Source organism: Chaetomium tenue (assembly GCF_020726465.1).
Source record: "Chaetomium tenue strain MPI-SDFR-AT-0079 chromosome Unknown F5144scaffold_6, whole genome shotgun sequence".
Classification (NCBI taxonomy): Eukaryota; Fungi; Ascomycota; class Sordariomycetes; order Sordariales; family Chaetomiaceae; genus Chaetomium; species Chaetomium tenue.
This window is the reverse complement of record NW_027117334.1, coordinates 3718496-3745308: the sequence shown is the minus strand read 5'-3', so window position 1 is coordinate 3745308 and position 26813 is coordinate 3718496. Positions and strand designations below refer to the sequence as shown.

Sequence of the window (26813 nt, the reverse complement as noted above, 5' to 3'; positions counted from 1 at the left end):
CCATCTCTCTCACTCTCGCTCTCTCTCTTTCCCTCTCGCGGTCGCGCCTCAAAATTAAGGCGGATCGCAAACAACTAATCGGCTGAGAGTTCAGCCCTCAAAGCGACTACCGACAACCAACTCACCACCCCGCCCAGACCTTAGAGAAGAGCCACCGCCCAATCCAGGCCTCATGGAGGTCTACATCGTGCCATCGGTCTGCCGCTGGCCGTACCAGCCGTCCTGGGAGCTCGACGGCTTCGACTTCAATCTCCGCCTCGCCGACACCTCCGGGTCGGAAATTCGCGCCCTCTACCGCCCACATCGCTCGGCGGACGTCTCCTCCTTCGGGCACCCGTGGGAGCCCAACTACAGCCACATCGTGGCGACGAACGTGGCCTCCGTGTTCCAGGCCATGCTCGACTGTAAAGACGCCTATGCCACTCCGGACTTTTGGTTGCAGGCGCACGCGGTCTGCGAAGTTCCCGGCATCGACCTCGAGCAATTCCTGCAGAACGCAGAGCTGTTTTCCCGGGCCCGAGAGGCCTACCTACACACTGTCGGCGGCTGTCCCAACAATTCCGCGAGCCTAGCGGACGAGTGGGCCACTTTCGTGGCTTCAGCCTTTGCCGCGTTGGCATTTCCTCCTCCGCCGGTCGCCCCAGTCCCTCCCTCGGCCTTCTTTTATTCGTGGGATGAGAACGCCCACCACTCCCTCGCCCAGCAACCGACCACAGCGGCGAACCTGATGCCATGGGCGCCGGCCGGTTGGGGCTACCAGCCCGTGTGGTGGTACAGCAACCTGAACCACCCGTTCGTGGAGCAGCAGGGGGCCCATCCCGCCGCCTTCCGCCTCTTCCCCCTCCGGCCCAACGGACCCGGACTCAACCACTTGGCCGCAAAGCGGCGGCAGGACGAGATGCAGACCCCGACCCCCGAGTGCCGCAACCCCAAGCGCCGCAAGGCAAACCCCAACCCCGGCCCGCCCCAATCCCCAGCAGCGCCGATCCTCCCGTCCATCGAGGACGGGCATGAGAATACCCCGCTCGCCGCGCCGGCGGCCAACCCCGGCACCAGCCCCGCTCTCCCGCCCCGTGCCGAGCACCACCATCAGCCACCAACCCAACGCGCGGCAGGGCCGCCCGCCACCGACCCCTCCCCCCTCCGCGACAACCCCGACACCGAGGTCACCCGCACCACCGACCCCGACAGCCGCATGGCGTGGATAGACCAGCAGGGCCAGCACAGCGATACCGAACCAACCAGCACCCGTCACCTGCCGCCAGTGCAGGCGCGTCTTGCCGAGCTCATCGTGCGCATCGACAGGCTGGAGAGGGGACGGGAGAGGGAGCGGGCGGCGCATGAGAGGGTTGTTGCCGAGCTCCTCCAGCGTGTTAGGGAGCTAGAGGACCGCCCCTGTAAGCACGTCCATGTAGCCCGCAGTGAGGAGGACCGCGCCTCGACGCATTCGACATCCTAGGACGATGATGTGTGCGCGTATACCACACCCGAGAGCTGGGAGGACAGGGAGGGCGCGGAGGAGGATGAGCATACCGGATACCCTGCCACGAGCGAGTCAGAGGCGGAGCCGGAGGCAGAGTCAGGGCCAGAGTCGGGACCAAAACCGGAGTTGGAGTTGGAGCCGGAGGGGGCCAGTTCGAGTGCGTCCGACGACGGCCAGGACCAGGGCCACCACAAACTGACCCAACAGCAGCAGAATCCGCACCCACACCACATCTACGACGCGTCTTATAACCCTCATCCGCATCACATCTACTTTGAGAGCTCGAGTGGGGGAGATGATGAGGAGCAAGCCACTACGGACGACAACGAGTGGGAGGTGGACTCGGACGTGTCGGGCCAAGATCGGTATTGCAAGGGCTAGTATCTGCACTCGCTTTCCCATCCACACCACGACGAGGAATCGGACTCTTCTCCTTTTTCAGGGAATGTCGCCGGTTACTAATTGGCTGGGGGACGACAACCTCAAGCCTGGTTGATATATACATAATACCTGAGGTTAATGATGGAGACGGGATCTTGTGGGATACTGGCACATTTAGTGCGCTCTGGTTGCCTTCTGGTTGTCGAGGGCAACGGTTATGGGCGTTTTGCCTCGTGATGGATTAGACGCTTAAAGAAGCTGGGGTGGTAATTGTTGCCAGGCCGGGTTTGACGGAACCATAGGCGTTTGGCTGGTTTGAAATTGCCATTGAGGCTGATAAATGAGTGGATGATGATTATACCGCGAGGGGCTGCTTCGCTTGGCTGGGGTGTGATATAGGATTGGGGCATCTTGTCTCATCATGGCATCATGTTTGCTCCAACGTGTTTCTTGTGGGCATCGTGAAGGATTAGCTTACATGTAGGACTTGGCTCACTGTGAATCAACTGGCTTAATATCGCACTCAGTCTCGTCCACAGGTATATGTGGTGCTCTGCTCTTATGCCAATGTCAAACAGAACCAGGCAAGCTCTGAGGGAATTTGGGTAGGTGACCTTAACTTGAGTCTTCACCATGTTCGTATGGCATAATCTCACCCCCCCCCCCCCCCCCGTACATTCGGTCTTAAACAGTTCGCAGATCCAGGCCAGTGAGCCTACCTATCCTCCGATGTCAAGGCTAGAGGATGGACGTTAATCGAAGTTGAGCAAAACGGGTAACGTACAGAGCAAGGAAGTACGGTTGCGATGATCGTCGTTACCACGCCAGGCAAACCACATCAATTCCACAAGACGAGCAGAATACCCAGATCTATTTCGAACTGGCAATACAAAACAAGAAGTGAACTCGACAGGAATCCGAACCCACATATAACCCGAGCCAATAATCGTACTACATATAAGCACATGTCCATCCCAACGCCATAGGAAAGGTAAAGAAAAAAGGACAGACGCCCAGCTAAGCATTCTCTGCCTCGCATTGCTTCGCTCGCTTCGCTTTGCAGTCGCTCGCTGACCAACGCTCAACACACCAAAAAAAAAACCCACGCATCCAGCCACCGAACCCCCAATCCATCCCCATACCCCAAGGAAGCGCTACCCGACCTAGGTAACTAAGCAACGAACCACCCACCCCTCCAAACCCCCTCACCCCCTCTACTCCGACCACGACATACCCATCCACACCACACTCCCCACAAACGACGCCAGCACCACCGCGGTAAGAATCCCCGACCCAGCCCGATCCCCCGCCGTAATCTCCCTCGGCGGCGACGTGCCCTGAAACTTCTGCCCGGCATTCGGATCCCCCTGACTCGTACCACCCGTCTGATTCGTCAACGGCCCATTCAACACCTTCTGCTGATCAATCAGCAGCGTCGACAGCGCCGCCAGCGCACTCATCTGCTGGCCGGCGGGGCCCGCAGCCACATCATTATCGTACGCACCCGTGTTCCAGCGGAAGCCGCAGGTGCCGTCGCTCAGGCAGGAGGTGACGGCGCCCTCGGTGGAGGAGCGCAGGGTCTTGAGCACGTCGTTGTAGGTGAAGGGGGCCAGCACGGCGACGGTGGCCAGCGCGCGGTGCATGTAGCCCTTGAAGGAGTGCTGGTCGGTGTTGCACTGCACGCGGTCCTCGAGCTCGCACGCCCGCTCGACCATGATGCCGTCGGGGAAGAAGTGCTCGACGGTGCGGTTGAGGAGGCCGGCGACGCGGCCTTTCCATTTGGTGCGCGTGTTGCCTTCGGTCTGGGGGTGGGTTAGTTGGGTTAGGTTTAGGTTGGGTCATGTGTAAGTTGGATCAGGTGAGTTGGGCCAGGTGTAAGTTGAGTCAGGTGTAAATTGGGGCGGGGTTGGGTGGGAAAACAAAAAAAGGGCGAGACATACATAGTTGTACATGACGGCGGCGGCGTGGATCAGGATGGCGGCGTTGGCCGAGAACTGGACCGGGTTGACGTCGGTGCAGTTGAACGGGATGTGGCCGCCGTCCATGACGTTGTAGTCCTTGTCGATGTAGCCCAGGGCCTCGATCCAGTCCCACGTCTTCTCTGTCCAGCGGGCGTAGGTCTCGTTTCGGGTGTAGCGGGCCAGGCGCGAGGCGATGTTGAGGAACACGCCGTTGGCGATGGTGTTCTTGTAGTCGTAGCCGCCGTTGGTGTGCTCGACCTGCCAGCGCAGACCGCCGGCGCAGTCGGCTGTCTCCCAGCGTACCACCTGCGTGTTGAAAACGGCCTGCGCGAGGGCGAGCCACTGCGGCTGGTCCTTGGGCGGGTTCGGGAAGTTAACCTCGGCTGCCAGCATGGCGGCCATGCCCCAGAAGCCCTGGTCGTCGTTGCCCAGCGAGGCGGTCCAGTTGCGCGGCATGTAGGCGTTGACGGGGGCCTCGGCCTGGAACACCATGGACCGCAGCGCCTCGGCGTTGTACTGCTCGTCGCCCGTGTAGAACCAGTAGTCGACGATGGTGCCCCACATGGCACCGGCCTGCCACCAGTAGTAGGGAGCCGCCGGCGGCGGCCCGGGGAGGATACCCGGGGTCTGGCCGGGCTCGTCTCCGTGGTAGTAGGTCATCAGGTTGGCCGCAACGACCTTGGCGGCCGACCTGATCGAGGCTGCGGTCCTTGCATATTAGCAACATTCCCGCGTGACCCCAGTATTCGAATCGAAAAATACACCCCGACAATTCCTCACTCACATGTTGAATCAAGGTCGACCTTCAACTTGGCCGCCTGCGCGCTTGCACCGGGCGCTGCAAGCAGCAGGGCGCCCAGCAACGCTGTCGCCTTTGGCGCCATTGTCCATCCCATTTTCATCTTCTTCCGCCGCAAACTCGGCCGGGACACACCGGCTGTCGGGCAGGTTGGCGAATTGGCGAGGGGAGGGGTTCGAGGTAATCGGCGGATCGTTCGGGTCGTGGAATGTGGTGATCGATCGAGGGTGTCGGTGGGAGGCGGCCGTGGCTCGAGGCGCTACGCTGTAGACCCGAGCGACTCGGTTTCCGGGTTCATCAGATCTTGTTGAACGTGGGCAGGATGGTTTGCTTTCTTTTCCGTCTCTCCTCGTAAACTGACGTAAGGCCCGCTCTGTTCCCGCTGTTGGCCAGGCCAGGGCGCCAGTCTGATGGTTCGCACTCCCCTGAACAAGGGGACCTCGGGCGGGACGGGACAGAAAATGTATGTTGGGGTCAGTGTATTTTCTGTCCAGCGCGGTGTCAGCTCCAAAATTCCAGGGACCGAAAGGAACCGCAACGGGGCTGTGCTTGCGGGGAGCGCGTGAAATCGAGTCTCCTCGTTGGCCCGTGTGGCCGCAACAATACGGGGACTTCTAAAAGGAGATTAGCGGATTCGTATTGCTGGCGGGGCCAACTCGTGGCCGAATGGATTCTGCGCCGCCTTGGCAATGAAATAAGCCTTTTGACAAAACAGCCAGTCCGAAATGGGAACATGTTTCAAGTTGCGCTTTCAACGGCGAACCAACGCAAGACAAGACAACGCCGCCTCTGCCTCGTCCAACCGCAAGAGTATTGCCGGCGTTCCGAAAAGCAGCGGTTAGCAGCACGGTGAGACAGTGAAGAAATCTAATTGGAACAAGTTTTATACAAGCAACCAACGGTCAAAAGATGCCATCCCTGGCTACTTTGCAACGCCAACCATCGCCGTTGAAGACGATGTTTGGTTAGTCCACTTGATCATAGAGACCTTCAATGGAACCCGTGTCTAGACTGCAACCTTATGCGGAACTAAACCGCTTAAATGCCAACGGACTCGACTCGATTAATGGATCTGAAAATACCTATTTTACTTCCATAACTTCCATTAGTAGTTGTGTTATTATCCTAGCTTCAACCAGATGATCGAACTCTCTTGTTTCCGAGCTACTTGACAGTGATTCACGGGTTGGGGTGATGTACACAACTAGAATATTTTTGTCAGTTTCTGAACTTGTGGCTTCCGCCTCAAATACTTTCATCTGGAGGTAGCAACTATTTTGTTGTTTACATCGCTCGCAAAAACACATGCCACACAACATTCTAAAAATTGAATTTGCGCTGCTCCGTTCTCTGCCACGGCCAGCGACTCTTCTCTGCACTCTCGGTTTTTGTTTTCTTTTCGAGTTCCCTGTTTTCAGCGCCACCCTTTCTCCTTCTTTCAGGTTTTCGCCGCGGGCTCACTCACCGTGACCACGTTGAATCAATCAGTGTAAACAAACATTGCAATCAACTTTCTGTTTTCTTCACACGTTTCTTCTCTCGCCATCTACGGCAATATTGTATTTTGACTACAGCCCTTTGAAATTCTCAAGTGATGGGACAGGAACAATCCACGTTAAGAAGTGAGTCGAGCGACTTCATTTGAAAGACCACAACTTACGAACATGCCGATCCTAACCCGAGTTCCGCCATAGACGGTCATCAAGAGTACAAGATGGATTTTCCCTCTTCACCCGCTGTCGGGCCGAGCAAACGTGCCTTCGACGACGAACTCCTGCAATCGCCGACCGCAAAACGCGCGAAGCGAGGTAGGCCCAACAAGAAGGACCGCGAGAAGTCAAAGGGCAGTATCGATCAAGATGACCTGGCAAGCCCCGACAGCATCTCTGGCACAGGCATCGCCCAGAAGGAGACCCCAGTCCATCCTCCTATTCCGTTCTCGCTTCAGGAAACCCCCAAAATTCGGGGTTCAAAGTCCGCCAAAAAGTCGGAAAACAGCGAGCTCAAGAAGAAGGCGGGAAAGAAGAAAGATCTAAGGAAAGAGCTCAAAGACGAACTCGAGGATCTCAGGAGGAGCGAGTCCAAGAACAATGAAGTGGAGAAGAATGAGACTGAGGCTAGTGCTAAGAAGGGCGCTGAAAATGGCGTGAAGCGTTCCGCTGCCATCGACGCCCCCCAAACCCAAGCCAATGCCCGCAAGACTAGAGCTGAACCTAACAGCGAGCCTAAGCGCCCCTTCAACAATGGCAGCTCAGAGCTCCCCGCGGTCGCCGGCCCCTCCAAGATTACGATCAAGAAGAAGAAGCCGGCCTACGAGACCAGGGAGCTCACCCCCCTCAGCGACCTCGCCCCCATTCCCGACTACACCTTCAAGGCCTACCCCAACCCTGTCTCGTCGATCACGGCGCCCATCAAGCAATCCAAGTCTGCCAACCACACCACCACCAAATCCCCTCCCGCCACCGACACCGACATCAACATGGACGTCGACACCCCCAACCCCCCGGCCACGCCACCCCCCCTTTCCCCCGCCCTGGTCACCCCCTCAGGCACCAAAACCCTCAAATCCATCAACAAACACCCCCGCGCCCTCTCCACCCACCTCACCCCCACCAAAGCCGAAACCAACACCGCCAACACCAACACCCCCCTGCACCCAGCCTACATCCACGAAAAAGAGAAGCAACAAACGGCAGAGGTTCAGATAGAGCTCGCCAACCTCCGCGCCGACATCGCCAGCCTGCATCAGCGGCTCGATCGCGACGGTCTGCGCGCGGCGACACGCCATACCATGCTGTTTAATGCGCTGGTGAAGGTGGCGGGGGAGGTGGGTGCTGTGGCGGGGGAGGTGCGTAGGTTTAGTGGTGGTGGTGGGGAGGGGAGTGGACTTGGTCATGGGCATGGAGTGGGGGACGGTGGTGGTGGTAATGGGGGTGGTGGGGATGGGGAGGGTGGTGGTGGTGTTAGTGGTGTTGGGGGCACGCCGCGGGCGGGTTCGGCTGCGGCGGCGAGGGAGATTCGGGAGAAGTTGAGTAAGAGTATGTTGCAGTCGCGCAAGACGCTGGAGCAGTGTCTGGCGATCTATACGGAGGATATGGACCGTGCTGAGACCAGAGAGGAGGTGGTTAAGTATGGCGGTTTGGCGGTGCAGTACGCGGGGGATTTGTTCAAGACACTGGGTTGAGCTGCGGGGTGGTGTTGTTTTGTTCTGCTCTGGGCAAATGGGGGTTGTTTTGTTTGGGGAGGGGGGTTTAACCCGGAGAGCTGGGGTACGGGTTTGGAGACTCGGGTGATACTGTTGGGGCGGCAGCTCACCGTCTTGTGTGATTCTTAGGTGGGTAATACGGAGTAGGTACCCGATGTATTGTGTATCGCAAGTCAGGCAGGAAGGCAACCCTGGTGACTTTTGCGTGTAGGATGTAGAAGACGGCCGATTATATAGCTCAGATTATGTAAGAATTTAACAAACTGTATGAAATGGTTGATCTTGTTGTTATTCATGTCTCAGAAACACGCCCTAGTAATTCACCAGTACAAGTCCAAGTCGTTAACGCAGGCAAGAATGTATTGTCGTTGCACCCGGCAGACTGCGTCAGGCAGCGTGACACAGCCCAAGCAGGTCCGGGTCAAATAAATGAAATTGAGAATCATGATATCCAGACCTGATGTTATCATTGGATGTCTTTCGAAGTTCTATTGTTTTGACCCGAGTGCCAAGATCCTGAGCTTCGGGATCGAGCGCCTTCCGAATCGGGCTCATTCGGTGGCGGGTGGGGCCGGCCATAGCCGTCGTTCCTGCTCTTTCGTCTTTTTTCCCAAGTTCAACCTGGAACACTCCATTTCCATCTTTCCTCCAATGGACACCAGATCGTTCCGGACGCGTGTAGCCAACGCCTGCGATCTCTGCAAGTTGCGAAAGATCAAATGCAGTGGTGCGCAGCCATGCGCATATTGTGTGCGGCGGCGACTGCCGGACAGCTGCCATTACACCGTTTCGCGACGCCGGCCGAGGCCCCGCTCTGATGACATCGCCGCTCACGACCAAGACCGGGACCGCCCTTCTCCCTCAGGAATAGCCCATTCTGTTTCATCGCGTCACACCCGCCATAACCGGAACCTGGATTTAGGCCACTCATCTCACAGTCACCATTCTACACCGACTCCGACGCCGTCCCATTCCGCACCGCGGGTTGGCGCCGGCTCACCCCGTGTCTCGCTTACACCTGTCGACCCTGCCCTGCATTCCAACCCCGAAGAGCCATTGCCCCAGGACACCGTCTTTGCCGCCCTCGAGGAACATGAGGAGACCGAAGTCCCGCGCGAGGCCCGCCTCCTTTGTGATGCTCAAGGAAAGCTTATCTTCATCGGGGACTGCGCGCCCCTGTCCTTCTTCCAAACCGTCCGGAGGCTTGTGACAACGCGTGTCGATGCCAATGCCTTCGCCCCCGAGACTAGTGGGTATTCGGCCCTCGAAAATGTCTACTCGCGCCCTGGAACGTCTAGCAGCTACGGCATGGAGCCACCGCCAATAAAATCGCCTACGGGGCCTACCGTGTCTGCTTACCTTGACGTGACGGCTGGACTCATCGACCTGTTCGACAACACCCGTCTGGCCGACGATATCGCCGCCTGGGCCGAACACACTCAGCCGCGTGACAACGCCGTCGATGTTCCCTCGGCGGTGAATTACCTGGTGCTCGCCATCGGCTGCCAGAAGTCGGACGAGCACACCGCCCAGCTGTACTTTGACTATGCCCGGAGCGTGGCCTTTGCAAGTCTCAGCGCCAATGTGGGCGTTGCCAGTGTCCAAGTGTTCATCCTCATCACCATCTACTCGCTCGGCGCATGCCAACTCAACGGCGCTTTCCTCTTCTTTGGCATTGCAGCCCGAGCGGCCTACTCTATCGGCATCCACCGCCTAGCTGTGAACGCCAGGTTCGACCCCGAGGTGCACCGACAGAGGGACTGCCTCTGGAAAAGCCTGAGAGTGGTGGATTTATTCCTCAGCACATCCATGGGCCGCCCACCCGCTACGTCGGACGTTGATTGCACGGTGTCGTGCAGGGCACAGGACGACGCTGGCCATGAGAAGTTTGACCTGCTCAACGCGTCCGCCCAGATCTTCTTGGTCATCGAGGCTATCGTGATGGAGGTTTACTCACGGCGCAAAATCTCGCCGCGGCTGACCGAGGGCATCTCGCGCGAGCTCCGGGATTGGTCCACCCGCTGGCTGCACCGCCTCAAGGATGTCGTGGACGGGACGTCACCAGAGGACCGGCCAGGGATGGCCAACGGCGCCTGCCAGATCCTCTCCTCGTACTACTATGCCGTCATCCTCGTCTCCCGGCCTTTCCTCATGGTGGAGCTGCACCGACGGTTGTCAGAGGGGGGTGCCCTTGCCGGCGCCGGCCTCACCGGCAAGTCTAAGCTCGCCGACGCCTGCATCGACGCGGCCATTCTGATGGTGGAGCCCGTCCAGAACCTCATCCAGCGCGGCTCCATGACGCGCCGCGCCCCAGTCATCATGTAAGCCACCCCACCCCCCATCTCCCCCCCTCCCCCCATCCACTAACCCTTTCCCCCCCCTCCCAGCTCATGGCTATTCGCCTCATCCCTCGTCCTCGGCCTCGGCCTGCTCGGCGGCTTCGGCCGCATCATCGAGAAGCACTGCCGCGCGAGCATCGCCGCCCTCGAGTACTTTGCCCAGGCCGATGCCCACGCCCTGCAGTACTCGCTGATTGCCAAGTCCCTGCTGGCCACCGCCCTGCTGTACCTCGAGCGCAGGGAGGTCCGCGAGCGCCGGCTGCGGACGGAGAGCTCGGCGCAGTTGTTTGGGTTGCTGCCGAGGGGGGCGCGTGGTGGGGGTGGGAGTGGTGGTGATGATGTGGGGGGGTGGTTGGGTGGTGGTGGGGGTGTGCAGAAGGGAGGTGGGAGGTTAGAGGGGAAGGTGGATGGTGATAATGGAGGGGAGGGGGAGGAGCCGCGGTTTAACTTTGACTTCTTTCTGGGGTTGAACGATACCCTCCCGACGACGCCGGGCTTTTCGTTGATGGGCGGGGCGCTGGATGCTGAGGCCGAGGCGGAACAGACTTTTGGCGCCCTCAACTTATTTCCGTTGCTGGAGACGGATGGACATATTGATTTGGCTAACTATTTCTGAGTTTGTTTTTGTTTGGTTGCTGGGTTCATGTTGGTGGTGGAGATATCATTGCGTTGTGGTAGGGATGCCATGGTGTTGTGGTAGGGATTCATTGGGATGTTGAGGTGGAGATACAAATACCGGTGACGTTGCGGTGGGGATGATAGTTATTGGGATACCGAGCGGTGAAAGAGGATGCCCTGGCTATCTGCCCGCTTTGAGCGCGGAAGATCAACATTGAGAGTCGCCAGCAAGATGGGTGATATTCAGCCAGGAGAATTAAAAGATGCTCGGCGCTGCGTCATAATTGGGCGTTTGTGGCTGCCGCAGCGGATTCCAGGGGCTAAAAAATGCCCAGCCGGGAGGCGATCGCTGGTGGAGAAGGCCGATCGGAGTTTCATCCTCATTGTGCGGGGGTTGTAGTTTATGTTACTGTGTTGTGTATGTGTAAAGGATTGTACCGTGTCTCTGTAACACTCGAGTCAGGTCTCTGCCGAGTCCTTCAGACGAAGACCGACAACTCTTCGACTTCCCGTGAGAAGTACCGATGGCGCACACCATGAGACAGATGTCGTGGGTCTCACTTGTCATGCAGGGCTCGAGTGACGCCTTGGCCGTTTGGTGGTTTGGTCGTGCAGATGGCGCTAACCACGCAATTTGAGGCAGTGCAAACTTTAACTGCAAGCAATTCCCCTCACGTTCAGACATCAACCTGGCATTGACTCCAATGGCAGGTTTCAAGTCAGGGTTGCACCCCGATGTCTTGAACATCTTCGTTTCGGTAGCGAGGGGGCAATGGGGCCATCAACAATGAATGGCTCGACTCCTGCTCGAGGTTGGCTGGATGCGACATCAAAAAGGGTGGGTGTAGCCGGCTTGGCACTGAACGGTTTCCCCTGTCCCCTGGAAAAACCGCATCATCCCCCTTCGAGAAGCTGAGGGATGAGGGAGGAGGGGCGCTGCGCCACCACGTTGCGCCAATGTTTTACAGAGTTTCTCTTCGACTGCTCCATCGAGCCCACCTCATTCGCTGACGGTGGCAAGCGACCCTCCCAAACGTTCCAGTGTCGGTGCTTCTTGTTGGATTAGCTTAAGATTGGTACGGACTTCATCTTGCAATCGATGATGGAAATAACCACTGTGTACAGTGCACTGTGAAGAAAGGGGCCGAGACCGTCAGACCGTGACACTGCGATAGGGTCTCTTCGCGCGCGGGAGTAAAAGACGCCTTGGGACATGAATTTGGGGGCTAAACCAGATCGGTTCTGCAAGACCTGCGTCGGCTCCACCGTGACAGGATTCAATGGTCTGGCCAGGCACATTTGTGTTGCATTTCGCCATTCCAGGGACGTGGGGGGGAAGGAAAAGAAGATGCGCAGGGACTGTATCTCCGTGGCGCCAACAGTCCGTCACGGCTGTCCAACCTCGTTACGGGAGGGCAGGCGCAGCATGTGCTTCCCGCTCGTAACAGCTTATCTTGGGCCCGTTTGGAGAGGCAGGTGCTGCCGGCTTTGTCGTCGCTTCTTTTCCTGCCCCCCGCGTGAAGTTTTGTCCTGTGTAAACCTACCAGCAGCGCCTTCCGTCCCAAGTTTCCAAGTTCCAAGTTTCCAGTCGCAGATTCACCGGCGATCCCTTCCGCTTCATCTTTTCTGAACATCCCCCCCAGCGACCCATACCCATTCATTCCACTATCGGCTGCGTTGATCGGCTGCGCTTGTTTTGTCGTCGCTCGCTTCGTGCTTTTTGTTCACTAGTCGATCTCTCGACCTCACTCTCTCGCGAAAGACAAAAAAAGGCCTCTTGATCAGTTCGATTTCCTCGACATGCCGTTGTCATGATGCTCGCTCATCAATGCTCTGCGAGAGCTTATCTCGCTGTCCTCATCGCCGTCCTGCTGAGCGTCCTCCTCCTAACCGCCCACCGACTGCACATCGGGTCATCTCTAAACCTCCCATATCTCAACAATCGGCCGGTGGCAACCAAACCCGATGTCGAGAAACCACCAGCCCCCCTACCAGAGGACTTGGAAGCACCGGCAGCCGCAAGCCAGACCGACTTCTGCGAGAATGACTGGAAGTTCCTTCTCAGCAAGGAGCTCGATCTGAGCGAGAACATCATCTACACCCGCCGCTGCGTCAAGCCCGTCTACGGCAAGGCCAACCGCGATGCCGTCGCCAGCATTGCCGACCCCCTCATCGACGGCACGAGCGCCCTCAACCTGAAGGCCAACTGCGGACAATCCCCCCCACCTCCATGCCAGCCGCTCACTCTCGAGGTTCCCGCCCCCTTCCCGCCACACGCCGACCAGTACGGCCACCTCGCCTTCGGCATCGCCTCCAACTACGAACGCGTCGAGCAATCGCTGTCCTCCTTCGCCCACTGGCTCGCCGGCACGGGCGCCCAGCTGGTCGCTGTCATCTCGGACGCTGACGACGCGCCCAAAAAGGACCTGCGCGCGCTCGAGACGCTGTATCGCGACAATGGCGTCAACGCAACCATCATCGCTCCGAAGCTTAAGGAGTCCATCCTGCGCAAAGACGCCAAAGAGGGTGACAAGCCCCGCCGCCCCGCCGCCGTCGAGCAGCTGCACTTCCTCTTGATCCGCGACATACTCGACATCTCGTCCCCGCAGACCCAATGGGTCGGTGTGCTCGACGACGACACCTTCTTTCCGTCCCTCGAAGCCCTCAACCGCGCTCTCCGCGAGTACGACCACAACCGCCCGTTCTGGCTCGGCGCCCTGGCCGACAACTGGATCAGCGTCAAGTCGTGGGGCTTCATGGCGTTTGGCGGCGCGGGTACCTTCTTGTCGATGCCGCTGGCTAAAGAGCTCGAGCCGCAGCTAGAAAACTGCATCAGGGAAACGACCATCAAGACCGGCGACGGCATGCTGCGCGACTGCGTGTACCAGCGCAGCTCCACCAAGCTGACCCTGGTAGAAGGGCTGTACCAGCACGACTTCGGCGGCGACCCGGCAGGCTTCTTCGAGAGCGGCCGCCGCGCGCTGAGCCTGCATCACTGGAAGTCGTGGTACAGGGCCCCCGTTGTTAGCATGGCCGCCATCGCCCACCTCTGCGGCGACTGCTTCATGCAGCGCTGGCGCTTCGCCAAGGACACCCTCCTCGCCAACGGCTACAGCATCACCGTCTACCGCGAGGGCCTCGACTCCCTCGACCTCTCCCGCATGGAGGGCACCTTCAACGAGGCCGACGGCCGCTTTGATTTCGTGTATGGCCCCTTCCGCCCGCGGCTGGGCAACGACCAGAAGAAGAGCTATCGCCTGGTGGCGGCCGATGGCGGCACTACCAAGGGCGACCGCTTCCGCCAAGCGTATGTGTACCGTGCGAAGCGCGATGAGGGCGTTGAGCCGGTCGATGAGGTGGTGGAGTTGGTGTGGGACGTTTGAGGCGAGTTGGTGAGGTTGTGATCGTTCTAGCCTGGCGGACAACAACAATATTAAGTAATCAGGGAGGAAGAGGGCTATAACTAGTGGTTAAAATGTGAGCTCAGGGAGGATGGGGATATGAGGATGAATTAGACGGTGGTCAATGCTTGAGGCTGGCGTTCGGGGGCCAAGGAACTGGTCGGGTCTTGTTTTAAGACATTGCTTTACTTTTTTATCTTTTTGTTATTTTTGGCCTTTTTTGTTGTTGTTCCGCAATTACTGCTCAATGGCTCATGTAAATAGATTTGTGTTTGAGTAAGGGGGTGGATGATAACATGGAATCATGGAATTGTTAGCCAAGTCAGCAAGCTAGCGTCGGTCGGATCGGTGGGTGGCCGGGGGTGGTCATCTCATATTTGTATTTGTGCTGTGCTGCACTAACTACCTACCTTAGTTGTCTCACCATAAGCTGTGTTATGCTATCGTATGTCATGTTATGGCAGGCAGACAGGCAAGCATGACACGAGAACCTGAATTAAGACTTGGAAGTCAGATTTGGGGTCCGAGGATGTGGGTTCGGAAAACGTATTGTGATATCTTATGGCTCGCGTGGTTGGTGGGGGAGGACACGAAGGAATGGGGGGTGGAGGGATGGGTGGAGGGATGGTGGGTGAGGGAGTGGGTTGGAGAGGGTAATGATTTGCGGGTTGGTGGGTGGGTGGTATGCTGACGGGGTTGTGGAAACGAGATTCGCGAGAGTCGGTGGGTTAAGGGGATGGAATATGGAACTGGCTACCTGGAGGGGAAGGGGGTTGTGAGATGGGTATAGTATGGTTACGGGATGTGGGAGGGGAGATGGGGGATGTGGGGATGGGGGTCGGGGAGTTGAGAGAGTGGAGGGAGTGGAGTTGAAGGGGAGGTTGTTGTTAATGTCAAATGCTGTTTCTTAATATCAAGTGCTGTTACCGCTGGTAGTAACTGTTGTTACCACAAACATGAGTTCTTACTTCTTACCGCAGTTTCTATTACTAGGCATGTGTTTGTCATGAGATGTTTCATCAAAGGAGCTAGCAACTGCTTGGGGAACTCTTACAGGACGCGTTCTCGCGAGAAGACGGTGCTGTCGCCAGAAGACTCTTATCGCCAGAGGACTGCTATCACGAGACAAAGTATTGTCACCAGGGATAGTTACCCTTTCTCGCCAGAAAGCAACATTCACCACTGCCATCCGTAAACAGAGTCATGACAGAACCCACGAAAGACCAAGCACGCTTCAAACTCATTCATTCCACTATATACCACCAACCCACAAAACTAGGTAACTGTCCCAAGCCAATGTGCATGTATGTATACAACCCCCAACTCCCTCCCACACCCCAATGCCATCATCACCAACCACTACCCCGCTTGCAGCTCCCGCCCACTCACATACACACACACCAAAAACAAGTTATCAAACCACACCAATCCATCCATCCCCAACAGCCACACTAGGCGGCACCGTCGAATATTAAGTCTAGACAATAAACCCCGTCCAGCCTAGCCCAACCCAACCCACGCAGGTGAGCAAGCAGGTAGGCAGGCAGAACGTGGTGCAATACCCCCACCCCCTCCTCTTCTCTTCTGTTGCTGAGAGAGACGGGCAGGTAGGGTAACAAAAGAATGAAGGTAATAAACCATGGCGTAAAGAGCCACGGTGTAGGCGTAACGTAACATGCCGTTATAGGTGAAAAAAGAAACAAGAAAAAGAGAGTTTGGTGGTGGCCAAGGAGTAATAAGTAGGTAGGTAGTTGTAACCAAGGGAAAGACGGGGGTCACCCTCCCCCTCTTCCCTATCCCATATCCTGAAGCCGAAATCCAATCCAATGGCGCCGAACCGGGGGTGGACGGCCATATCCAAGCCAACTCCAAGAGAAGCCAAGCCAAGCCGGAACAGTAAAGGAACCCCCCTCGTGACGTCCGATATTGCCCGTTGTTGTGTAAATAAGGTGTATGTGTAAGTGAGTGTCTATGTATGTCGTGATGTGATGCTGCATAGGTGATTAGGGCGTAGGGCATAGGGCGCAAGGCGTGATGTCCGTATCCGCGTCCACATCTCAAGCCTTCCCGGCCTCCCTCAACGCCGTCATCCAGCGATCGTCATCCCCATTCCCGCCCACCACCCTCGGACTCTTCGGGGCCAGGGCAGCAGAAGAGGCATCCGGCGCCGCCGTGCCGAGCACGGCCTGGACGTCGGCGACGGAGCGCGTACCGAGCAGGGCCATCTCGCGCTGCAGCAGCAGAGCGACGCCCGCGCGCACGAGCAGCGGGTCGCCCTCGAAGACGTACACGTCCCACATGCGCGTGGCCTCGTCGAGCGCGAGGTGCTGCGTGAAGAGGCCGGCGAAGACGGGCTCGAGGTACGCGTCCGGGTCGCGGTCGGCGGTGAGCTTGGTGAGGTGCTGGTGCAGGGCGGGCGATTTCTGGGAGAGCGTGTGCAGCACCAGGTTGTAGGCGGAGTTCTTGGCGCCAGCGTCTGACGCGTAGAAGCTGAGTGGTAGCGGGCGGTTGAGGACGTTGGCCAGCGCGATGAAGGCGTCGGTTGGCGTCGGGAGATTGAGGAGCAGGAGGGCGGCGATGGTCTGGTGGGAGTCAGTTTGGGGCAACACAAGAAGAATTAGCCGGGGAAAACTCACGTTGCAGCCTGGCACATATCCGATGTCGCTACGGTACATCGCATATGCGCGCAAGACGTCCACCAAGCTCTGGTGCAGGGGCGCCCCCGGCTGAAAGATGCGCAAGTCGGGCCATGTGCGTTCCCGGACGTCCTTGTTGATGACGTCGAACCAGGCCGCCGAGCGCATGTCCTCGACACTCCCGTGTCCCGACTTGGCCTTCCTCTCGGCTTCGCGCGCACGGCTGAGCGCCGCCTCGAAGGATGTGTTGATGAGACCGAGATCGTTCCCGATGGCGCGGGACCAGACGGCGCCTCGGCTGCGCGGGGCGATCCCCCGCCACCACATATCCCGGGTCCTGCGCTCGCGAATCGCGACGTTCCAGCGGGGGAGGATGTCGTGCTCCCAGATCTGCATGATGCTGTCGGCGGCCACATCGCGGCACTCGGAGCGGGCGCGTTTGGCGGCCCGGCGTCGCTTCTCGGCCTCGAGGCTCTGGGCCATCATCTTCTGGTACTCCTTCAGGTGGCGGCGCTCCTCGGCGGGGTCCTTGGGGGGCAGCCATGACGGGCGAGTGCGCGAGAGGACGGCCTCCTTCTCCTTTGAAATGGGCAGAGGGTCGATCATGATATTTGACCTGCGTAGCGGAGGCAATTCGGCCATGGCTGACTTCACCCTCGGCTTAACCTCCGGATCGGATGACCTCCTCTTCGGCATGGAACCGGTGCTTGACCGTTGCTGCATCTTGTGTTCCAGGTGCTCGGCATGTTCCTCCAGCTTTTCCGTCAGCGACTTGGCCTCGGCGTTCAAATCTGCCAACGCGGCAGACCAACTCTTGGCCCGCGACATGACCGGGCTAGAGACGCGGCTCGAAGCAGCGGAGCTCATTGTGGAGAGCGCGGATTCCGACTTCCAGGTGGGCGACCGAAGCGATCCTTGCGCCACAGCAATCGCTGGCGTTCCATTCCCAACACTGCGCACCCGCTCCTTAGTCGGTCGCTCCGGGGATGGGGCCTTGGACGGGGGCCGGCTGTGAGACCGCTCGGAGGGCGGTCTGGGAGAAATGGGTACATTGTCGAGCACTAGTCCGTCGGGGATGTCGTCTCCGTCGTCCTCGTCGCACTCTAATTCCAGCTCCAATGACGTCCTGCGGTTCTGGTTCGCCTGCCAGCTGCCCCGCCGCGGCCTCATTGAGGTCGGGATGCTCGGGGAGAGGGAAAGACTCGGGCTCGGCGCGCGGCGCTTGCTGAGGGATGATTGAGAGGGTTGGCGGCCGAGGGTGCGAAAGGGAAGAGGGCTCGCGTGGGGCTCAGGGAGAAGCCCGAGGCTCGCGACGCGACCATTGGTGGTCCGGATCTGGCTCTGCAAAACCGGCAGAGTCGGTCGTGACTTCGCCGCGGTGGGGAATTCGCGATTGTGGCGGGTCCTCGATGATTCGCGCGAGTATTGCAGTCGGGGCGTCGAGGTCGACGCGGGTCGTTTCGTCACGGTTCGGGGGTCGGAAAAGGAGGAGTTGTAGGGGTTCGCGGCCTTGGGCGCATCTCGTGGGTCGATCTGGGCATCGTCCAGCCCAATGTCCTCGAAGTGGGCTACATCGCCGATGACGCTGTCGTCGTCCGAGGGAAGCGAGCTGAGCGACGACGATTTGGAGGATTTCGAAGCCGTCATACCCGGCGGCGAGCTGGGCCCGGGAAGGGCGGTATCGTTGAGGGAGCTCTCGTAGATCATCATCTTGGCATGGCACGCCCTGCGAAAGAAAGTTGGCTTGTCGTGGGCGATTTGGGATCTGATGAAGGCCCTGCCTCCGGTGATCTGAGGATCTGCTGTGTGGTTGTTTGCGGTTGTTTGCGGTTGTTTCTCCGCCTAGGCTGAAGTGGAGAAGAGCTGCCCGGAGAGCGGCAGTGGACGCGGCAGCAAGTGTCCCAGGTGTGTGGTGCGGCGGATTGATCGGTAGGCCGAGATGATCAGACGGAATGCGAGCGGCTAACCCCTGGATGCCAGAGCGCGTGTCTCACAATGCCGCTGGGTCGAGGATTCGGTCGCCAGGTGTACAAAACAAGGGCGGAGCTTATGGCGAAACGAAACGGCCAGCGGGAGCGATAGGACGGGTGATATTAATAACTGTAGGTTTCGAAGCGATTGAATCTTGAAGTATCGAGTTGGTGTCGGGGGAGGTATTAACGTTGGGGTGGTTTTATGCAAGCGCTGATGAACGAGGGTCGGCGGATTGCGGAGAATAGCGAATGTACAGGTGTTAGGCGTCTTTGCGACCTAAAAGTTGGTGGAAGAAACGGCAAACGAGCGACGGCCGACAGGGTGATGGGTTTATGTTCAAGGAAAAGGAACGAAAGGCGTAATGGCGACCAAGATTGCGAGAATCGACAAGAAAAAGCCGACTCCAGAGAGGGAGCAAATGGCGGAAGAGGCTAGCGCGCGCCCACTGGCAGCTGGGCGGGGGTGGGAGCGCGGGACGGAAATTCAGAGTGGAGGATGGATGCAAGTCTGGACCTATCGAAGCCTTTCCCCAGCACAAGCCCAACCTAGAAAAAAACATGCGAAATCAAGGCACGAACTAGTTTGACAGAATGGTGATATCAGAGCACAGCTTCCTACCGAAATATGGAGGCCAACGACAGGCCGAACCAAACTTTCAGGCCTTTTGTTTTTCGGACTCATGCTCGGGTGGTCGGCAGCGACGGACAAGGTTTTGCTGACATCGATGGCTTGGATGGCCAACATCCATGTGGTGCTCTTGATCGAGTCGTCAACATCCCCGATGGATCACTGTGATCGGCAATGCATCCCATCCTTAGTGACGGTGGAGAAGCCTATTTTGGATATTTCTGGCCGAAGGGCGATAACATCGCTGCGCGCGCTCCAACGGCACAGTTCTTTTCTTCCACACCACACTCGCCCGCAACCTCGAAGAGCATGGCAGTCAATTAGCTCGCCGGCCAACGCGGTGGGAGCTAGGTATCACTGCCGCGGAAACCACACCACAGCAGATTTGGCTAAGGGAAGTTTCATAATCTGACTAGGCAACTCAAATTGCGAAACCATTTCTGCCGGCCAGCCTCGCGGCCCTCTGTTCCTCACAACATCAACCACATCTCATCAGCAAACAACTCGCGACTGAGCGTGACCCGGCCGGCCCGGCCGAGCAACGGGCCAACTGCCTGCCAGCGCACAACCTAAGGCGCGGAAAAGGTGGTTGAAACAGTGGAAACAATCGGGGAGTGTGGCTGCAGCGCCAAGATGGGACGGTGTGGTGCGCGTCAGCCTGCATGGACAACACAACGCTGCTTGCACCTGCAGTAGCCCCGTTGGTTGTGGCGTCCGATCTTTGAGTGTTGGTTGGGGAGTTGTCTGCGGTGGTGTCGCTTCGCTGCGTTTTGTGATGTTTCAAGCCGTGCCCGAAGAATACCGCCGCGTCTGCGAAGCGTGTTGACTTGGCCTCGCGCCGAATGCCGGACTCAATTCCAACCGTTTTGTTGACTTTACCGAGTCAAGTTCTCATGTTCCATGCCTCGAGGTTCGAGAAAAGTGGCGGTCTTGGTTCCCAAGCCACATCTTGGCAGGGGCAGGAAATGAAGAGGGGCCACCGGCAATCTCGATTGCAGAAGTTGAGCGGGGCCGATTTGTTTTGGATTCATGCTCCGAGAGCTGCCTGCAGAGCGGAACAAGCCGCAGTGCAAAAATCAGCAGGGTTCTCGATTTTTTCTCTCCTTTTCGGGCCTCGATGCAGTGGCCCATGCGGAAACCCTATCGGGGCAATCCAGGCGCTGCAGACTTCGAGTGGGTCGGGAGGCATCCAAACCTCAAGCGATGCTGTCGTCGACTGAGGCTTCAGAGAGTTTTGAAGCCAGCAAGAGTTTCGATACATTATCCTGTCGGATTAGTTGCCCGAGTGGGCTGCCAGTCAGATAGATCACATTATTCACTTACTTTCTTTGGGGCCCTCTTCCACCACGTCGATTGTGGTTGTCAAAGTCAGAAACAGGGCATCCCCAGGCCGTTGTCAACATCTCCAAGCTCTTTGAATCAGTCCTTGGTTTTACTTTAACAACGAGGCTGTGTGTTTTCCTAAAGGATGCCTCGAGTCAGGGAAGAAGAAACATATCATGGACCTGTTCTTGAGCGTTTCCCAGTTCACTGTCTGATACCGAAAGCGACAAGTTTGCAACCAAGCATTCGTGATCGACAAGATGCCCGGCCCTGGATTTTCTAGAACCACAATAACTAGTTAACAAGCATGTCCGGAGTGTTATTTTCCCGCCCACAGGCAAGCTGGAACATTGCGTCATACACCGCTCCTCGAGACAGAAATATGCCACATGAGCTTGGTGTGAGACAGTGCAACCTGCCTTTAGCATATCAGGATTTTGCAAAATCTTGATATTTAACGCTACCTAAGTCTAGCATTAGGCCTTCATTCCGGAAGGTACGGAACATGTCGGAAATGGAAGAAGAGAATGTGCCAGGTGAGTCAGGGTTGAGAGTGCATGTAACCGGCTTGTTTGCTGGTTTCGGCTCATGTGATGCCCCTCAGTGTGGGTGAGTTACGGCCGTCACTTCATTTATCTGGAGGTTCTTGACTGTAGCGGGAAGGAACTGTCTATCTAGACCTAGTGCGACACTTCTGGAGTTATCACGGCCCGGAAATGGGAATGGTTTATTAACAATAAAGACTCAACCCACCTTCCTCACTCTGTGATCCTCAACCAGCCACGAAAATCCGAATCGCCTCTCACAAGTCAGAACCACACCACACTCGTTTCTCAACCGGCCCTACAACATGCGGTTCCTCATTTTCTTTGCCTCGTTGGCATCTCTGCTTACCACTGCCGCCGCCGACTCGTTCACCGACTTCTCCCGCAGCTGCACCGGCGTCGACCTATTCCACAACTTCTTCCTCAGCGCCACCTGCTGCCACCCCGACGACAATGGCGCCGATGCCCAATCCGAGAATGAGCTTGACCTGACCATGTGTATCGGCCTGGATCAAAGGACCGGTCAGATGCAGTGGGAGGTGTAGTACGTCGGCCCTCTCCAACACAATCCCAACTAAGGAAAACGCTAACATACTCACCACTCCTCAGCGGCAAGTTCTCCAACTACTGCACCAACTGCACCCTCGGCACGGCGGCGGATGGCACGGAGCACCAGCTCACCTGCGCCTGCCAGGCGCTGGTGGGCAGCCGTGCCTTTAAGCAGTCGACGATCAACCTGGGTATGTCTGGCTCGGGCCTTTGTTCACGATATTGTGGCTGTTACTGACGGGCCTTAGACGAGGGCATCGCCAACGAGTGGGGCACGCTGGAGTGCGCGGGCGGCATGGCGACACTGCCTCCTGGCTGGAGGGGTGATTAGGTTTGAGCCATTGGCAGAGGACCAAGCTGGCCGGCATAGCACCCCAAGATTGCTGCGGAGCAGAGCTAGTAGGAGGTGTCAACCCCTGGCTTGGAGAGCGGGATCTAGAGGCAGCAGTGTCTCTGTTGCATTCTCCTTAGTTTCTGCAGGCTGAGGGCAAGGAGACAAGAGCACGGGAAAAATCTGATCAATTGATGCCTCGCAAATGGAAGTCTTCCGCTGCTGTTGTGCAACCTCTCCGGCGTTGATTCCCGAGTTTCCGGGTTTACCGCCCGGCAACGGTTCAAAGCTGAAGATGAGGTAGGAAGAACAATCTGAAAATCGAGCAAGTTCCCCAGATCCAAAAAGAAGAACGGTCTAAACCCCGTTTATAACCTCGAACTTCTAGTTCGTTCAACACGATCGGCTGTCGGAAGCATATTCCCACTGATGCAGCAGCAGTACGGAATAAACACATGCCATTGTCAAATACTGTTACTTTCTTGTCGATCATGCAGTCCAATTAGTGTGGTGTAGCGCAGTAAGATTCAACAAAACCGCGGGACCGAGCAACGAACTCTATGGTTACCCCCTAATGCCATGCCATTCCTTCGATGGACATCAACCCACTAGCCAACAAGCAACTTGAACACACATAACTAGGTACCTACCACCAACTACCTGTAACATACTAGATTAGTAGGATAGAGGGAAGAAACAGATAAATAATCACCAAAGGGCCAACAAAACCAACCCAGGAGCTCAAACCCAGCCTAGCCTGGTCCGGGCAATCCGATGTAATCCGCCCACACCATACAACATCAACAAAGCAACACAGCACCACACATGTTGAATCCGGTCCGACCAGTCCGGCCAGCCCGGCCACCACCACCCCTCACCACCCCGCACGCGACCACATGACGGGAACCAGGCAGCTAACTGCCCAAAGCGGACAGTCAATAGGATGCTCAGCCTTGAACAAGACAGGGCGTCCAGATGCAGCCAGCGTAGAATATTAACCCCTCTTCGTCCTAACATCCTACCAGCTGCTTTATCCATCCATGAAATGAATGGAACCGAACTGGCGCGAATTCCAGACTGCAACCCACCAAAGTCAAAGTGTCACCAGACAACACTCACCACTACACAACCCGCACCCATCATGATATTCAAAAACCATAGTCTCATTCATTAGCGCATAGGCTCTTTCTCTCTACCATCTAGTTAACCCCAGCGACGCCGCTCCATCGTCCTGACATGATAACAACAAAATGCTGTCTACTACGCAGAACCAAGCACCTCGACTCGACGATGGATAAGAGGGACAAAACACTTTTATGAAGGTCATTACAAATACTCCGGAACACTAGCGCAGTCTAGCCACCCTCCAACGTCCCGGCTAGGCCAGCTCCAGAGCCAAAAGCCCGGACCGGACGCGACGGTGGAATGTGGATAGCCCTGCCGCAGGCCCGGTTCATTTCATCTGAGAAGAACCGCCGCAGACACGACGCAAACCCGACGCCCTCTACTGGGCAGCGGGAGCCATCTTGGCGGGCGAGGTGCCCAGGCCGTTCTGGTTGCGGAAGAAGAGCACGCCCTTGGAGGGGCCCTCGGCACCCTCGGTGGGTTCGACCCACTGGCACCAGCGGGCGCTCTTCCAGATGGCCTTGATGAAACCGACGGAGCCCTCGCTGGTGTCGGCGCGGTAGTGCTGGCCCATGATGGGCTTGATGGCCTCGGTGGCCTCGTCGGCGTTGTAGAAGGGGATCGAACTGACGTAGTGGTGCAGCACGTGGGTCTCGATGATGCCGTGCAGCAGGTGGCGGCCGATGAAGCCAAACTCGCGATCGATGGTGGCCGCCGCGCCGCGCACGAAGTTCCACTCGGAGTCGGTGTAGTGGGGCAGCGAGGGGTCAGTGTGCTGGAGGAACGTGATGGCAACTACGGGGTCCTTGTCAGCATACCGTCTTTCATTGCGGTCTGGGAGGATAGGTTACTCACCGAGCCAGTGGTTGACCCAGACGTAGGGCAGGAAGTACCACACAAACATGTTGGACCAGCCGAATGTCTTGCCGAGGTAGACGAGCGCCGAGATGGTGATAGCCAGGCCCAGATCGCTCAACAGGATGTACGAGGCGTCACGGTTCTCGTACAGCGGGCTGCGCGGGTCGAAGTGGTTAACCTGGCCACCCCAGCCGTTCTTCTTGCCCTTGCCGCGGCCCTCCCTCTGCTTCTCGTGGTTGTTGTGGCCGGTCACGTTGGTGAGGAGGTAGTTCCACCAGCCGATGAGCTGCTGCCCGAGCAGGTGGATGAAGGTGTAGATGGGGGTCTCCTCGGTCAGCTCCGAGATCTCGTGGACGAGGCGGCCGATACGGCTGGCTTGCTGCTCCCGGGTGCGGGGGACGAACACCATGTCGCGGTCCATGTTTCCGGTGGCCTTGTGGTGCTTGCTGTGGCTGAGCTGCCAGCTGAAGTAGGGCACCAGGAGCGCCGAGTGCAAGACCCAGCCGACAATGTTATTGAGCTTCTGCGACGGCGAGAAGGCTCCGTGGCCGCACTCGTGGGCAAGGACCCAGAGGCCGGTGCCGAAGAGGCCCTGGAGGAAGGTGTACACGCCCCACAGAACCACACGCAGCAGCTGGGACGGGATGAACTCGGGCGTCACGTATGTGTTCCAGATATAAAAAGTGGTGGCGAGGTACACCATGTCGCGGGCCACGTAGGCAAGACTGCGGACGGCGGAGCGCTCGTAGCAGTGCTTGGGGATGGCATCGCGGATCTCCTTGATGGTGAAGTCGGGGACCTGGAACTCGTTTCCGTATGTGTCGAGCAGCTTGCCGTACTTGGTCGGGGCCGCGGCGTCGTCGGAAGCCAGCGACGACAGCGAGGTGGAAGAGGGCGAGTGGCGGGGCGAGTCCGTGGGTGAGTCCATCGGCGAGACAACGGCGCTCGAGTCCGAGTCGAAGGTGGACGAGGCCATGTTCCGCCTCAGGAACGGCTTGTTAGCCGACGGCACGCTCGTGGCGGTCGTGGGCGCCATTTTGCTCAGGCTTGATGATCGATTGGCCTCGGACGAGCAGGTTGCGTGGTGAGAAAGGACAAAGGTGAGGAGTGCTCCAAGGTTGGAAATTGAAGCAGGGTTACACACCAAGTGCCGTCAGGAGGAACCACGATCAACCACGGAGGAAAGAAAAGAGAGGAGGAAGATGTGGGGGTCAATGCGAAGAAAAGAAACCAAGACGCCCTTTCCGCCGGTGCAGGGACTCGAAAAATTCGTGTGGGTGCTCCTGCTTCCGTGGGTCGATTCCCAGCGATTTGTTGGGATGGGTCCGGACGGCAGGCACTTACAAAAATGTCCCGTTCGGAAAGAGCAACTCAGACCCTGCACAACAACTGGCACAGGCAACTTGCTTGGGTAGCACACAGGAACACCAACACGGAACGGGCCAGAAGGTGAGGTTCTTGTCGTTTTGAAGCAACCAAAGGAAAACACGCCGTTATCCCAGTTGCTACTTATTTTGACTTACATTGCCGTTATTGCCTTTGTTACCTCGACTCGTCTCGAATCCCTCAATCGCTTCCTTCGATCGAGGTTTCAAGTTCGCTCTCGGTTTGGCCACAAACAGCTCCACACAACACGCCTCCTCCTGGAAGGCGACATTTTCAAAAACTGAGGTGGCCAAGTTGCAGGAGAACCCAGACCGCCAAGAATGACCGAATCGGTTCACCGCCTCGACCGCGAGTGAGGAGGCGGCGAGGTTGAGTGGCCCAAGTCGTCTTCCGAGCCCGCAGTCGCCTGGCATGTGAATGCGCGTGCTTGAGCTGAGCTGGACAAAAATGTCTTGCCGAGGCCTACCCGATTGGCGGTCCTTGATGGAGCTAGCCGGGGCTGGGCTGGATATCGAAGATCGCTGCTGCGTGCATTTGTGACTGGCAGCAGTTGCAGCTGACAGCGTCTCCGATTCTCCTGAGAGAGCTCTTTTCGACCAGCTAGCCACTTTCCAACGGGCACGGAGGCCAAGAGGGACAAGCCGGATAGAATGCAAGCGATGAGGCCGCCGAGGGCTCGATCCCGTAGGACCCCCCGCCCTTTCTGGAACGACAACTGAGAGGCAGAGGAGGCCAAGTTTTCTGTGAACTGGCACGGGGAAATGGAAGCTTCGTTTTCGCAACGGAAGGTTGTTCGTTTGGGCAGGGGGTCAGCGGCAGTGGACCCTGCAAATCCCTGCAAGGCATGCCCAAACCGCGGGGGCGGGGTTCCTCCAAACTGGGGAGCGGCCAACTTTTTGTTTCGTGTCGACAAAGTATTCGACGGCAAACTAGGTCGAAGTTGGGCTGACCGTGATGTGTCTTCTGAGGACACAAACCACGAACCGCCCGAGTCTCGTTCGGTTCTCGCTCTGCATAAAATATTTTTCAGCCACCACCTGTGCATCAAGATCCTAATGCAGCCTGTTCCTGAGATCCAATCCATGAAGGGAAGCGGGAAGCCAATCGGGGATCAGGGGGATGCAGCAATGCCCAGGCTTGTGAAAGAGTGGAGTCATTGCTTTTGTTGGGACGCTAAGAATCTCTGTCAGTTTTGTTGAGATCCACCGTGCTCTTCCTGCGATTTCGGATGCAACTTTGATTTGTGCATTTTCTTCTACAGCGGATTCATAC

General features: G+C 57.6%; 11 protein-coding genes across 11 annotated transcripts; 6 read left to right on the top strand and 5 right to left on the bottom strand.

Annotated features, from left to right (window-relative positions):
• Nucleotides 1-172: 172 nt before the first annotated feature.
• On the top strand, nucleotides 173-2084 carry F5144DRAFT_658948 (uncharacterized protein; the record flags this gene model as incomplete). Its single annotated transcript, XM_066793219.1, has 2 exons — nucleotides 173-1411; nucleotides 1460-2084. The coding sequence occupies 2 exons, from the start codon at nucleotides 173-175 to the stop codon at nucleotides 1862-1864; spliced, it is 1644 nt and encodes a 547-aa protein (XP_066640478.1). The 3' UTR covers nucleotides 1865-2084.
• Nucleotides 2085-2644: 560 nt separating this feature from the next.
• Nucleotides 2645-3077, bottom strand: F5144DRAFT_584227 (uncharacterized protein). Its single transcript, XM_066789607.1, has one exon. It carries the CDS (start codon nucleotides 2901-2903, stop codon nucleotides 2703-2705), a length of 201 nt encoding a protein of 66 aa, XP_066640477.1. The 5' UTR covers nucleotides 2904-3077; the 3' UTR covers nucleotides 2645-2702.
• On the bottom strand, nucleotides 2984-4880 carry F5144DRAFT_371099 (glycosyl hydrolase family 76-domain-containing protein). The gene is made up of 3 exons (XM_066784499.1): nucleotides 4610-4880; nucleotides 3805-4526; nucleotides 2984-3666 (listed from the first exon to the last, which is right to left on the bottom strand). Exons 1-3 carry the CDS (start codon nucleotides 4725-4727, stop codon nucleotides 3079-3081), a joined length of 1428 nt encoding a protein of 475 aa, XP_066640476.1. The 5' UTR covers nucleotides 4728-4880; the 3' UTR covers nucleotides 2984-3078.
• A 1458-nt stretch (nucleotides 4881-6338) lies between these two features.
• On the top strand, nucleotides 6339-7808 carry F5144DRAFT_595869 (uncharacterized protein; the record flags this gene model as incomplete). Its single annotated transcript, XM_066790739.1, has 2 exons — nucleotides 6339-7018; nucleotides 7508-7808. 2 exons carry the CDS (start codon nucleotides 6339-6341, stop codon nucleotides 7806-7808), a joined length of 981 nt encoding a protein of 326 aa, XP_066640475.1.
• Nucleotides 7809-8480: 672 nt separating this feature from the next.
• Nucleotides 8481-10784, top strand: F5144DRAFT_497414 (uncharacterized protein; the record flags this gene model as incomplete). Its single annotated transcript, XM_066786207.1, has 2 exons — nucleotides 8481-10150; nucleotides 10217-10784. The coding sequence occupies 2 exons, from the start codon at nucleotides 8481-8483 to the stop codon at nucleotides 10782-10784; spliced, it is 2238 nt and encodes a 745-aa protein (XP_066640474.1).
• Nucleotides 10785-12507: 1723 nt separating this feature from the next.
• Nucleotides 12508-14482, top strand: F5144DRAFT_370995 (glycosyltransferase family 31 protein). The gene is made up of 2 exons (XM_066784498.1): nucleotides 12508-14252; nucleotides 14302-14482. The coding sequence occupies exon 1, from the start codon at nucleotides 12598-12600 to the stop codon at nucleotides 14167-14169; it is 1572 nt and encodes a 523-aa protein (XP_066640473.1). The 5' UTR covers nucleotides 12508-12597; the 3' UTR covers nucleotides 14170-14252; nucleotides 14302-14482.
• Nucleotides 14483-16143: 1661 nt separating this feature from the next.
• Nucleotides 16144-18766, bottom strand: F5144DRAFT_370810 (uncharacterized protein). Its single transcript, XM_066784494.1, has one exon. The coding sequence runs from the start codon at nucleotides 18531-18533 to the stop codon at nucleotides 16245-16247; it is 2289 nt and encodes a 762-aa protein (XP_066640472.1). The 5' UTR covers nucleotides 18534-18766; the 3' UTR covers nucleotides 16144-16244.
• Nucleotides 18767-19341: 575 nt separating this feature from the next.
• Nucleotides 19342-20308, top strand: F5144DRAFT_584179 (uncharacterized protein; the record flags this gene model as incomplete). The annotated part of the gene is made up of 1 exon (XM_066789606.1): nucleotides 19342-20308. A coding segment is annotated over exon 1 (355 nt), but the record flags the coding sequence as incomplete, so codon positions are not given.
• Nucleotides 20309-21386: 1078 nt separating this feature from the next.
• Nucleotides 21387-22314, top strand: F5144DRAFT_370815 (CVNH domain-containing protein). The gene is made up of 3 exons (XM_066784495.1): nucleotides 21387-21836; nucleotides 21902-22032; nucleotides 22090-22314. Exons 1-3 carry the CDS (start codon nucleotides 21598-21600, stop codon nucleotides 22170-22172), a joined length of 453 nt encoding a protein of 150 aa, XP_066640470.1. The 5' UTR covers nucleotides 21387-21597; the 3' UTR covers nucleotides 22173-22314.
• A 1129-nt stretch (nucleotides 22315-23443) lies between these two features.
• F5144DRAFT_370837 (delta-12 acyl-CoA desaturase) lies at nucleotides 23444-25533 on the bottom strand. Its single transcript, XM_066784497.1, has 2 exons — nucleotides 24153-25533; nucleotides 23444-24092 (listed from the first exon to the last, which is right to left on the bottom strand). The coding sequence occupies exons 1-2, from the start codon at nucleotides 25189-25191 to the stop codon at nucleotides 23677-23679; spliced, it is 1455 nt and encodes a 484-aa protein (XP_066640469.1). The 5' UTR covers nucleotides 25192-25533; the 3' UTR covers nucleotides 23444-23676.
• Nucleotides 25534-26784, bottom strand: F5144DRAFT_370820 (uncharacterized protein). Its single transcript, XM_066784496.1, has one exon. The coding sequence runs from the start codon at nucleotides 26623-26625 to the stop codon at nucleotides 25876-25878; it is 750 nt and encodes a 249-aa protein (XP_066640468.1). The 5' UTR covers nucleotides 26626-26784; the 3' UTR covers nucleotides 25534-25875.
• Between the last annotated feature and the right edge of the window lie 29 nt (nucleotides 26785-26813).

Coding starts and splice junctions, on each gene's coding strand:
- F5144DRAFT_370837 (XM_066784497.1), bottom strand. CDS start 25,191: ATGGCGCCCACGACCGCCACGAGCGTGCCGTCGGCTAACAAGCCGTTC. Junction 24,093..24,152: donor CTGGGTCAACCACTGGCTCG/GTGAGTAACCTA, acceptor AGGACCCCGTAG/TTGCCATCACGTTCCTCCAG.
- F5144DRAFT_371099 (XM_066784499.1), bottom strand. CDS start 4,727: ATGAAAATGGGATGGACAATGGCGCCAAAGGCGACAGCGTTGCTGGGC. Junction 4,527..4,609: donor GGTCGACCTTGATTCAACAT/GTGAGTGAGGAA, acceptor CAAGGACCGCAG/CCTCGATCAGGTCGGCCGCC. Junction 3,667..3,804: donor CCGCCGTCATGTACAACTAT/GTATGTCTCGCC, acceptor ACCCACCCCCAG/ACCGAAGGCAACACGCGCAC.
- F5144DRAFT_370820 (XM_066784496.1), bottom strand. CDS start 26,625: ATGGATTGGATCTCAGGAACAGGCTGCATTAGGATCTTGATGCACAGG.
- F5144DRAFT_370810 (XM_066784494.1), bottom strand. CDS start 18,533: ATGATGATCTACGAGAGCTCCCTCAACGATACCGCCCTTCCCGGGCCC.
- F5144DRAFT_370995 (XM_066784498.1), top strand. CDS start 12,598: ATGATGCTCGCTCATCAATGCTCTGCGAGAGCTTATCTCGCTGTCCTC.
- F5144DRAFT_584227 (XM_066789607.1), bottom strand. CDS start 2,903: ATGCGAGGCAGAGAATGCTTAGCTGGGCGTCTGTCCTTTTTTCTTTAC.
- F5144DRAFT_370815 (XM_066784495.1), top strand. CDS start 21,598: ATGCGGTTCCTCATTTTCTTTGCCTCGTTGGCATCTCTGCTTACCACT. Junction 21,837..21,901: donor CAGATGCAGTGGGAGGTGTA/GTACGTCGGCCC, acceptor ACCACTCCTCAG/CGGCAAGTTCTCCAACTACT. Junction 22,033..22,089: donor GCAGTCGACGATCAACCTGG/GTATGTCTGGCT, acceptor GACGGGCCTTAG/ACGAGGGCATCGCCAACGAG.